The sequence below is a fragment of the Microchirus variegatus genome, assembly GCF_963457635.1.
Source record: "Microchirus variegatus genome assembly, chromosome: 8".
Classification (NCBI taxonomy): domain Eukaryota; kingdom Metazoa; phylum Chordata; class Actinopteri; order Pleuronectiformes; family Soleidae; genus Microchirus; species Microchirus variegatus.
In genome coordinates this window covers 26,686,111-26,699,069 of record NC_139809.1, presented here as the reverse complement: position 1 = coordinate 26,699,069, position 12,959 = coordinate 26,686,111, and the positions used below count along the sequence as shown (strand labels likewise).

The 12,959-nt window shown below is 44.1% G+C and overlaps 1 protein-coding gene across 1 annotated transcript; it reads left to right on the top strand.

Annotated features, from left to right (window-relative positions):
* Positions 1–3,613: 3,613 nt before the first annotated feature.
* Positions 3,614–4,225, top strand: ascl1b (achaete-scute family bHLH transcription factor 1b; the record flags this gene model as incomplete). The annotated part of the gene is made up of 1 exon (XM_083893517.1): positions 3,614–4,225. One exon carries the CDS (start codon positions 3,614–3,616, stop codon positions 4,223–4,225), a length of 612 nt encoding a protein of 203 aa, XP_083749643.1.
* Positions 4,226–12,959: the final 8,734 nt, after the last annotated feature.

Sequence of the window (12,959 nt, the reverse complement as noted above, 5' to 3'; positions counted from 1 at the left end):
TGTGAAATCACCCAGTTCCAGTGAATTTAGACTCCACTGAACACACCACGGATTTGACTGCACACTGTCGTAAATGTGCAGAGACGTGGGACTTTCGGAGTCAGAATCCTGCGAGTGAATTGTGAAAGAATATTAATACGTAAATACGTGGGTGAGAGTGCAGTGGGTATCCCCCCTCATCTCAGTGACAAAGACCATTTTTAGCATGTATTACTTCCTATTAAAACACTTGGTGATCTTGCACTGATGCTAGCCTCGCTTCCTCTTTCCACCTTTAGCATTTCATATCTTCACAGCACAGGAAAGCACAAGTGAGAAATATTATTATTTCCTTCTCCTCATCTGGCTCTTATTCGACCTTTTACACACAATAACGGAACATAAAGTCAGACTGTCTGTCTGTCTGTCAGGGGAGAACTCCTGACCACAGCCTGGTTAGTGACCATAATGCAATCCCCACATATATCAGTCTGCCACTGTTAAAAAACACACAGTCCAGCTTAAGAGTGTATGTTCTGAATAGAGAAGCGATACAGGCACTGATGAATCACTTCTCTTTTCCTGAACACTGGAAGTAGAAGCTCAGTCTTCATCGGCAGCCCCTGTAGACAATGCAGGCTACAAAGGAAGGATGGAGCCAGGTTAGTCACAAACCACACGGACGGATCACATCTCATTTCACGCTCTAACTCACAACACAGAAGCGAATATCAGGTCGGCTGGTCAAATACTAACGCAGAATTTTTCAGCCTAGAAATTACAGCTGCATTGATCCACGATTGTACGCACACACATGCGCACACACACACTTACAGTAAACACTTACAGTCCCTACTATGGCACCAGATTTTCAGGTTGTACGTGTGGGTTTCTATAAACACTCACGCCCTTACCTTTGAATAGGACTTTGATTGAGACAGGTATGTGTGTGTTTGCATTCCTTACCTTGTTAGGATCTTTTCTGGCATAAACGCTGACCTTGTCAGGACCAGTGATCCTCAAAGGGAACAAAATATGGTCCTAACGTGGAGAAGTTTAGGTCTAAGATTTTAATTGTGGTCAACGCTTTGTTTAGGTTTTCCAAGTGAATGGAAGTCAATGTCATGTCTTAAGAAGAATAGCTGCACAAGTGTGTGTGTGTTGGTGAGACATCCATGTGTAGAGGTGAAACTGTTTCTGACTCATTCATGTTCCAGGTTTATTTGACCAACCACAGCCAGGAGGGCTTCAGGAGATTTTTGTGGGGCCCGGACAATAAGAACCGACGGACCCCTGCATCAAACTGCATGAAAGTAAGCTATATAATATAAGGGGGGGGTGCACACCTGAGCACAGCAGATCTCTGAGCGTTTAATGGCCTTGGCTCATGGATGTCTCATCGGGAAACATTTTCACAATGGATAATCAATCGGTACTATCCCAGAAAGTGGTTTCTCTCAGGGCGCTGCAGGTCCCAACACATTTCAAGTGAAATTGAAACCAGACAACACAGAAACCGCTGTACTTCAAAGTCTTACAGGGAAAAGTATTACACAAAAGCACAACAGTGCAGGTTCATAAGACATTCCTTATCAGCGCAGATTATTTTCTTTATCACGATACATACATATATATAGATATATTACATCAGACTGATGTAAGATCTGATGTAACATGAGTTCACATGCCGTTTTAAAAACACAGCTTCAGGAGGAAATGATTTGTCACAGTGTTTTCACTCAGCGCCCTCTGCTGTTGACAGGAAAAGGCCAGGCACAGGAGGAGAGGAAGGGGAACTTTTTTCATATCAAGATGAAAAGTGGGAATTCCCCCTACAACATACTACAATTCAGAGAAAGTAATGAAAAGCACACATAATGATGCAATTGTCTATTATATTTTAGAATGATTGGTCAAATGGGGGGGGGGGGGGGGTAATATAATGTGTATAATGTGGAAAGTGAGTCTGACTCAAATATTTCCAAGAGATGTTGATTTCTAACATGTTGAAGTGTTTTTTTATGCTTTAACTCTAAAGGTGTAGGTTATAACCCCAACATATTAGATTTAGTTGGTGATCCAGATACATCACATTTTGAGTGTATCCTCACTGTGGGACACTGAGTGGTCTTGGTTTTAATCTCTTCCTCTGAGTGATTTTCATTTTATTATTATTTTTTTTTTACTTGAGATCTTATTACGAAAGTTGTGCAGTAAAAAGTACCGAATAGTCTCAGCTATTGAGACGTTAACCGTTGTCTGTCAGGAAATCCCCTCCTTCCTTGACAGATCAAGTCAAAGTATAGGAGCTACAAGATGTAGTAGCTTCCTAACACCACGAGAGGTCGCAAGTGTCCTATTTTCTTTCTTTTCTTTTCTTTTCTTTTTTTTTTTAGCTCTGTCTTCAAGATTCAACCAGAATCCACACACTATTCCTCTGGCTGGCAGAGTTTGGCAGCAGACTTCTCCAGAAGAGGGGCTTTTAATCATATTGAATTCACACAAATCTGAGTGAATGGGCGTAAAAGCATCAGTAAAGTGTGTAAATTGAAATCACTTCAGACCCTAAACTGGAGGGTGGTGTTTAACTGTCCGGTCAGGTGTGGTGCTGAAACACTGCACCCGTGCGTCTGCGCATTATGGTCCCCAAAAAAACGATAAAGAAACTGTTGGAATTCTACAGAATAAGACTAAAATGACTTATAGGTTATAGACTTAACCCGTGATAATAAGTGGACCTTCGGGACACTGAAGTTCAGTCTCACTGCAACATGCTTTTTTTTCTTCTTTTTTTTTTTTTGGACGCCTGCTGGATCAATGTCATATACATGGTGCTTTACTTTGAAGTGAATCTAAATACACGAGCTTCATAATCGCCTCTTACTGAGCCCAGAGACGCGCTTGCAGTTTATTTAGTTGTGTAAAGCTGTAGCCTGGAAACAGGAGAGAGCGTCCTTGGTATTTGCGAGTGTAAAAGAGCCAGAGGAGAAAGATGGCTGAGGGGGAAGACTGATAAATTGAAGACTTGCCAGGGTTACATTGTCAAATTCAAAAGGCATTTCAAAGAACCAAACCATTCACTTTTTCATTCTCTCTCTCTCTCTAGTTTTTTTTTTTTTTTTTTACTTCTTTCTGTGACTTTTTTTTCTCCCCTCCTTTCTTTCTTTTCGCACGGTTGCAGGCCGTTTGAATCGACCAATGGGCCTTCAACTTAGAGACATTGGAATGTAAATGAGCCCAGCGCGTGCTCCCGGCGAAGTGAAAGCTCGGGATTGTTTATTGAGCTCCCGGAGCCACGCGCCTGGCCCGGGGGGGAGTCGACGTGCAGAAGAATCACACAGCGGGGGCGGGGCCTCGCAACGAAGCGTGCGTCTTCAGAAAGGGGTGGGTGGGGTGTGTGTTGGGGGCGCGTGTTGAAAAAGAGGAGTGCTGCCAAAGTTTGGGTCAGATCGGCTCGTGTAGTAAAGCAGTGGTGAGACTTGGACTAGAGTTGGCCACACGGTCCCCCACGCGAAAGACACGAGAGCGGTACACTGCCAAACCCTGTGCGCTCTTCCTCCTCCTCTTCTTGTGCCACAGTTTTGGGTCTGCTCTCGCCCCCTGCATCCATCACTTCACACGAGCTGTCACCGAGATGGAAACTACAACCATCACCACCACGCAGACTGCATTCACCTTTGGACTTACTGAAAGACGCGCCAGCCTCAGCCTGCACGCACCGGCACAGGATTGCGCCGCCCCCGCCGTGCGCCACGACGCCGGCGCTGCAGTCTACCAAAGCAAAACCAAGGTGCTGAAGAGACAGCGGTCCAGCTCCCCGGAGCTGCTACGCTGCAAGCGACGCCTGAGCTTCAACGGCCTCGGCTACTCCATCCCTCAGCAGCAGCCCGTGGCCGTGGCCCGGCGCAACGAACGGGAGAGGAACCGGGTGAAACAGGTGAACATGGGTTTCCAGACGCTGCGCCAGCATGTGCCAAACGGCGCCGCCAATAAGAAGATGAGCAAAGTGGAGACACTGAGGTCTGCGGTGGAGTACATCAGGGCTTTACAGCAACTTCTGGATGAACACGACGCCGTGTCGGCCGCTTTCCAGTGCGGGTTGCCATCTCCAACACTCTCCAACAGCTACTCCGCAGACCCGGAGTCTCCGCACTCCACCTACTCGTCAGATGAAGGCGGCTACGAGCCTCTGAGCTCCGAGGAGCAGGAGCTGTTGGACTTTACAACCTGGTTCGACAGGTACTGAGGCTGTGCGCGTCAGAGGCGCGCGGCGGCGCCTGTGCGTAAAAGCAGCTGACTTCTCCAAGACATGCTGACAAAGACTTGATGAAGGCGTCGGATCAGTCTCACCCTGCGTCCTTGGATGTGATGCAGTGCCTCCCTCCCTCACCCGGGGCTACTTCTGCAGGAGCAGAGCAATAGTGAACCAGAGTGAGATGAGAGTAAGGGAGGGAGGAGGAGAAGAAGAGAGACATAGAGAGAGAGAGCCTGTTGTTGCATAAAAATCACCCTGAAGTCCCACAAGGAGGGAGATGGACTCACTGGAGGTGAAGAGAAGTGTTGGTGTTTGAATAAGTGCAATTAAAAGGTGACACAGCAGCCGCAGCAGCAGCAGCAGCAGGCTCTGTTGTGTGGAGACGGTGCTGTGGCTCCACGTGAACTTGTTCTATGAATGTTTTCATCAGAGCAGGACTGCCTTATGTCTGTGGGATGAGACACATGATGCATCAACAGACTTGTTTCTTGTTCGAGGTGTTTTCATTTCCCCAACCTTTTTTTTTCTCCATAACAAAACTGTATGATACACTGACCTGTTTTAACATGAAGACATATTTTTGTACTTTGAGAGTGAACAACAGTTACTGACACTTTCCCTGACAGTGTTTTAGACTGAGGATGGCGAGTTATGTGACTGGAGGCTACTACCTGTGACAGACTGTAGTTTGTTTTTTTTGTTTGTTTGTTTGTTTGTTTTTGTGTATTTCAAATAGCTATAGGTGGTGAGGAGACCTTAATTAATGTATGCACTTGTTCTCCAAGTAGCCTAAAGTGTAAATAACTGATTTTAACAGATATATTTTGTGTAATACAATTTTTATAAATAAATATGGATCTATTTATATAACATGCTTCTGCAGTTTGTCTGATTCTTCAGTTGATGTTTGTATGTGTGTGTGTGTGTGTGTGTGTGTGTGTGTGTGTGTGTGTGTGTGTGTGTGTGCGCGCACTTATAATATAATCTCATATTGAATCTGAGGACCAAAACAAACCTATAAAAACCACAGGAAGTGAGGACATTTTGGCTGCTCCCCTCTCTCTCTCACACCTGTTTCAAGGTTTAGACCTGGTTTTAGGGTTACTCGTGGAATTGTGTGTGTGTATGTGTATGTGTGTGTGTGTGTGTGTGTCGGCGGTAATTGAGCAAACTAGAGAGCCCCTCTTCTATTCAGAGCCCCTGCGTGACCCTTTTCTTGCTTTGGTTGGGCGCACTGGGGAAATTGCGCAGCTGGGTGAGCACTCAATAACCATTATAGACGTGCACCTTCTACTGCGCTTTGTCTGCATTCATGACGGGGAGATTAATATTACGTTTCATGCATTGCATTGTTTCTTTTGCATACTTTGCTTTTACCAAATAGCCCGGAGGGCCTGGGGCCTAGAAAAGAGAGAGAGAGAGAGAGAGAGAGAGAGACAGAGAGTGGGAGAGAGAGAGGGAGAGAGAGAGAGAGAGAGGTGGGGGGTGCAATTCAGTTCACTCAAAGGATAGAGACACTTTGAAATATGGCCCGGGCAAAGTCAGCAAGACAATGAGGCGGGTCAAAATTCTTATTGCCCGAATGAGATCAATCTAAATAAAAACCTGGGGTTGTAGACTAGTTGTATCCCCGACTGTGTTTTTCTTGGCGCACACACAGGCCAATCAAAAAGCCCATCTCCTCCCGAAATGGGGAGCATAACACCCTATTGTGCGCACTATTGTGTGCGCCTTTTGCGCCTCATTATGCGAATTATGGAAGATCTTCCATTGTAAGTAAACAATTACGATGCCAAATTCAGCGAGGAACGTGGAGAAATAGTTTGATATCACCTGGTGTTTTACATCTAGTACTGATGAATACTCTTGTGTGTGTGTGTGTAAAATTAACATTCACACACTTAAGTCTGAAGAACATTTGGGAGGGGACAAAAAAAAAAGTTGTTATTGTAATGTTGTTATATTATGTGTGTGTGTTTGCAAGTGTCGCGCGCGCGCGCGCACACACACACACACACACACACACACACACACACACACACACACACACACACACACACACGCGCGCAGGCCTGCAGGTGTAAGCCACGTGCCTGCACTCGGTGACAAAGGCTGCTGCGCTCCCATTGGTTGATGGCTCGCGTATGTGAGTCAGGCGGTGACAAAAAAAAAAGAAAAATCAAACGAGTGATAAATGACATTAATTATAACCTCCTACGTCACAGGGACACAAAAAGCCACATGAATGTTGGTCGCAGAACACCCCGCTGCTCCATTATTATCAGAATGAAATCTGTGTGATGTCCTTCAGTGTCAGGCAGAGGTTAGGGCACAGAGTGAAAACAAGCGCTTGTCTCTTGTCCTCAGAAGATGGATATGCAATTCTCTCCAACACTATATGGAGAGAAGCAGGGGGTACAAATACATTTATTCATGTCATTTTATGCAGAGGTCATTTTCACTTTTATTGCTGATGTTAATTTTGTCCCCCCCCCCCCAGTGGTGAAGTCCCTTGACGCATGCGTTTTCGTGCAAAGTCATGACGTTGGCTGTGTAATCCACTATAATATAAGGCTATAAACCAAAATAAGGGAATAGTTGGTCGATGAGAGATGGGATCTGTTGCTCTGAAGGCACTCATCACAATGACTGTTTTGCCATTTTTGCACGAACAGTAGAATCATGCACTTAAATTGCTGAACTACCTTTATTGCTATATGTTTTGACCCGGTCTGCAATATATCGCACAACATAAATCATTTAGACATTTACAAAACAGTTTAGCTTAGCTGTTTGTATATAGTTTCCATATACAATGCAAGATAAGTGACCTAATTCTGAAATGTGTTTGTCCTTTCCGTGTTATATATATATATGTATAAGGAGTACCTGAGTAAATCTGTAGCTCTGATAAACCTGACTCAACGTTTGTGTTAGTATGGGGCTGAAGTGGATACATACAGTACGTTTATGGTCGATCCCTTATATCTAAGTTTCAATCATTCAAGAGGGCTTCACATTTGAAGAAGATTCACTTAAGTGACCATGACATGTAGCCCATAAAACTACATGTAGCACATCTCTAACTGATTTCTAATATCTTACAGTTCTGCTGCCACCAGTGAACGGCATGAGGTCAGCACAGGAAAGAGGACTCGGTCATCTCCAAGTCTCTGACCACAACAACCTTCGCTACAGGCTGTGACAAACCCAGTGAGATGGATCCTGGCAGTCTGTCCGTCCAGGGAGTGGATCCCTCATCTGTGGTTCTCCCTAAGGTTTCAACCTTTTTTCCCTGTTATAAGGTTTTTTTTTTCCTAAGGACAGAGGATGTTACCAACCCTGTGAAGTCCTGTGAGACAAACTATGTTTTGTAAACTGTGGGCTATACAAATAAATATTGATTGATTGATTGACTAAGTCATTGTACTCACCTGCTTAGTGACAGGTGCAGACTAGAGGTTCGGCCTTTAAAGAATCCTAACTTTGGCACAATTAAATTCACACCACTTTATTAGTCCTTCTAGAGCAGTGGTTCTAAATAAATCTAAAGGAACTGGCCATAAAATCCTCCTATTATGTCACAGAGACTCAGGAATAATGTTCATATAACAAACTGAACTCACCACCAACAACAGTACAGCCAAAATATTTGCATTAAAAAAAAACATTTTGCAGACTGCAAATCATGTTTATGTTTTGAAATCATGTTTTGGCATGTGGCGCCACCTACTGCCGTCTACTAATCATTGCAGTCAGTAGAGTCTCAGCTGCTGCGCAACCACGGGTTGCCAGTTACGTCAGAAAACAAAACTTAAAAGACCTCTGTATTTTTGAATTTGAATGTAGTAACCGTTTGTGGCCACATTCTTACATATGGCACCTTTAAACTTTTAAACCAAGTACCACCTAAGAAAATAAAACGTTAAAATACAGCGGTGTAAATAGGTTGAGCAAAGTCAGCTACAGACTTTTCACAGGAAGCAGATTCCAACAAGATACTTTGCTCTCTCATCATCCTCCTCTTCCTCACATATACTTCACACACTGGTTTAGTGAAATTAGATTAAAACGGCGCAAGAGATTAGGTGATTTGTTGTTAATTGTTTCATTTTCTACGCACCCTGGTCAAAATCACATACCCTGCTATATACAGTAGAACAATATTTCTGATTTTTCTCCAAGGACCACCAGAGGAAGCTCCTGTACCACTGGTGGTACATGTACCACAGTTTGAGAATCAGGGTCCTAGGGGCAATTAGTTAAAAGCAACATGGTAAAGCCAACAAATGCACATAATACAAGGCAAGTACAGGATAAGGTACCAGTAGTTGATAAGAAAGACTGACAGTGAATTTAAAAATCTGACGACCTGAGGGACAATAGATTGTTGTGGCAGTTCGTTTTGCAAGCAGGTAAAAACGGCCTGATGGTAAAGGAGGACATTTTCCTGCAAGGACATGTGCAGGGAAGGCCAGGATACTTAATGCCTTGGAGAGGATTTGTTGGACACAGTACACGTCAGGTCTCTCTGCTCCACTCCAATGCTTTTAGAGCTGCCTCTGTCCTGAGTTTTATTTTTTTTGTTAGTCTAAAATTGTACTTTTAAAGGTACAATATGTAGTATTTATGGGTTTATATAACCCAAAATCCACTTTTGTGCTCCTGCATTGTCTAGTCGCTGTATAATAGTTTTTGTTTCATTTTCGTAGTGTTTCAAAAAGTCATGTAAAATAACATGGTCGCGGTTGCATTGCCACTGTTAGCAGCGAGACGACCTGTTTCTACCGGAGCCTGTATAGACAAACGTTAGAGAACAAATCAAGTGTCGCTTTACTTGTAGCAGAAGTCCCGCCTCCACTCTCTCCACTTCGTCTGCTACGGCCGCGGTAGCTCGCCCTCTCCCTCGCCTCACGAACCTCATCTGCTGACATGGAGAAAGACAACGAGGACGACATTTGACCGGCTGCGGACACCGTAGCGCTCAGGGAAGGGAGGGGGTGAGCAGAGGAGCAGTTCTTTGTTGTAAATTTCAGCCTCCCCTCTAGATGTCACTATAAACTACTTACTTCACCTTTAAAATACATCAATCTCCCAAAGTCCGACCTTGAAGTTGAATTACCTCTGCATGAACGCACACCTTCTGTTGGACCAGAGTCAGACTCAAGCTGACCTGGGCGTTCTGTGTATGGAGCCACAGTTCCAACCCCCCTGCTTAAACCTGGAAATAATACAAGAAGCCAGTGCACAGAAGAATACGACAACAACAGCAGCAAAAAAAATGGCAAAATCCAGGCTGGTACATTTGTTGGACAGACGAGGAGACCGATTTTATGCTCAGCCGACTGAAAGAATTGAACATGATTAAAGTTCATGGATGGTAGGAGGACTTGGAATGGCGCCCAACGTGCTAACAACTAGCCGCCAGCTATACCGGAAAGTGCCTAATACTAACAAGCTGAGAGGGAGGTGCATTGCCACCCAGCTTAGTGGAGGCGGGCACACTTCATTAAAAAAAAAATGATTCCCCACTCGTGCTTGTATACTGGGACAAGGGCAGTTGTCCAGTTGAACTGTGCAGGAAAACATATGAGGACTGCAGTCACAACATGCATAGTGTCTTTGATAATTGCAATTGCAGAGGACTAAAATGACTTTTCATATTTACACAAAAGTAAACTAGTGTAATTGCTCTATGGACAGATGCAAATATATTACAAACAAAAACTACACACTTACTCTGTAAAGAGAGCGAGAGAGATAGCTCAGTGATAGTGGATAGATGAGGAGATTGAGCACAACCTTGAGCAGTGCTTACAGAAGTGTTAATTTTTAAGCAGAGGCACAGACATGTTTATATTCAACACAGACAGAAGACCGAGTGAATACACACACACACACACACGCACGCACGCACACACACACACACGCACACAAACGTGCAGGTGGTTCAGAGACAAATCTGGTGACCTCTTGGCTATTGATTGAGAAAGGTCAAACACACTCTGATTTTCCCTATTCTTTTTTTTTAACCTATATGTCAAATCACATCACAAACTCTATACCTGCTTAAGATCTTTTAAATATATATTCTGTATTATTTGGCCGTGACACAGCCTTTCCCAGCTGGAAACTTCTCAAACCCCTGCACTGAAGTCCACAGAGAGAACCATCAATTTTACATGTTGACACATAGGAGTTGTTGATCCACTCCCGCCTCAATCAGTAAGTTCAAACATGTTATCTTGTGACTTTGGTGTTTCAAATCCTTTGTTCAAATTAACTTTAGTGGCACAGACTTAACAAAGAAGGCAGCAGCAGACAAGCAGCACCTGTGTCCCCACGAGGTAAAAGCGCAGGTTTGTTTTTACAATGGAGTTTGGTGTGGCAGAGAGAATGGTAAACAAGCTTCATTTTTCCAGCTGGAATGGTTGTTTAACTACAACATGGACTGGCAAACAAAGTCTGAAGATATCATAGACCTAAGCAGACAGAGAGTTTATTAGGCGAGCCCCTTATTAAGTGTCTGTCCCTTGCAGCAGGACATTGTGGGTCCACAGAAATGTGCAGACTAGTTAAGTCAAGCTAAATTTGTAATTCAACTACACCCTTATTGATTCAGTAAGGTTTTAGTTGGACTAATTCTTTGTCAAAATGTTAACGGCTGAGAGTCAGCATTCCACTTAATGCACTGTGTTGTTCATCATTGGTTAAAGTGGGTCAAAATAACACCAAAACATCACATGTGTTGGATGTATCGTAATTCCCATTGCAGGCCATTATCGTTTGACCACTCCAGCTGTGCTGGAAAAGCTCTTTCCTACACCAAGAGGATTAGGCTACTAAATAGGAGTTTTGCTCGCAGCCGCCAAGTCACTTTTACCGACTAACAAAAAAAGTCATCCGGCTCATGTTTTTCTTTTATTTCTCTAAAAAAGAGAGAGAAATCTTTCTCTTTTCAAATGAACGTTATAAAAAGAAGTTTGAATACGTGCAGCTCGGCACTTTTAACTGACACCTCTGTAAGTGTGTGAATAGGCCTCTAAACTTCAGACGACCCAGCAGAGGAGGAACCAAACTCTGGCCTGATGGGTGGAGGGATGCAAGAAGTGGGGGGGTGTGTGCTGGGGTGGAGGTGGTGGGGGCTGTGATTTGCATGGGCCATTGTGCTGCACAAGTTTGGGTGCTTTTTTTCTGGCCTGGGCCCTTTTGGCCATTTACTTCCACTCTGGCTGGCTGTGGCGCGCTGTGAATAGTCTCTGCTAGGAGGAGACACAAAGGCGCTTTTGTGCTACAGCCGCACCATATTCATCATGTAATGCCTGTAAGACAAATCTGATTGGACGTCTCTGTCACTTTGATGTGGGTCCAGAGTGCGAGTGGCCCTGAGATTGCTAACTTCACTCTCTATTGCCTATTCTGCAGCATTGATATGGGTGTAGAGGCAAGAGGGTGTGAGGAGAGGTGGCTCGCGGGGAGGAGGAGGAGGAGGGGTAAAAAGGGGGAGAGCAGGCAGGGGGTAGTCCTCATTATTTGCAGGAGCAAATTCATAATAAATTTCCCCATTCTACACAACCGGGTCGAGATGATTGACACTACTTTACGCCAGGCTGAACAAAAGCCCTGATTTGAACAGAATACTAAATGAATGAGGCGAGCGTGGACTTAATTCAAACAATTTTAATCTCTCCCTGTCCTCCCTTATTTCTCCGCTCTCCCCCTCTCTCCCTCACACTTACACTCTTTTTTCAACTCCAACTCTCCTGCCTCTTTTGTCCGGAGCATTCTCGTTTTACAGGGTAATTCAACTCCAATGGACGTGCTAATTGTGCCGGGTTAAACTGGATGCTGGTGGACTCCTGTGATACAGAGCTTATTCTTGCCTAATGACTGTAATGATGGTTCTGAGGCACTGCAGCATGGAGGGGTCTACTTAAGAGGAGCAAGAGATGTTTTTTTTCTTTTAATTTTTGTTAAACTTGTTTGGGCAGATTAGTAAAGAGGACGAGATCTGAGTGTTTATTTACCGAAGCGTTTAAAAACCAAAGATTCTGCTGCAGATATATCCAAACTACGTCAAAAATTGGAGCTAAACTCTTTAGCTTGGATGGGCAGTGACAAAGTTACCTGCATTCACTTCCTGATTGATTCAAATCAGCCGTGAACGGAAATCTCTGTTAACACTTACGTTTGGTTTCACTTTCCCCTCATCGTCAGTGTCGTCCTCGTTTTTACTTTTCACCATTGTTGTGTCACTGTCATATGTCTGAACTAAACAAACAACTGCAAAGCAGAGAGTCAGCTTTCTGTTTTGCGCTGGCACGTGCTTGTCCAGTGAATCCGACGCGTCGTGTGATTTACAGCATCCATTGTAGATGCAGATTATTGACACAGAGCTGAAACCCTTGTCTGGATTCACATAGTGTTTCCCTTTAAAAAGTTTGTTTTCAAATCAAAACAATGATGAAGAAACGTGTTCTAACTGCAGGTGGATGTCGCCCACAGACACCTGGCATCACAGTGAGCCTTGGTCAGGAGAAACATATAGTACACTCAACAAAAATATGAACGCACAAAGAAAAACTTGTAGTTATTGTTATGTGACAAAACATTATTGCAAAATGGGGCGCGCGCGCGCATGCCCGCGCTATACTGAGCGATCTCCTTCACTACTCGGTAGGTGAGGAAGAGGAGGATGAAGCAGAACCAGCCTGATTTGTCCAAA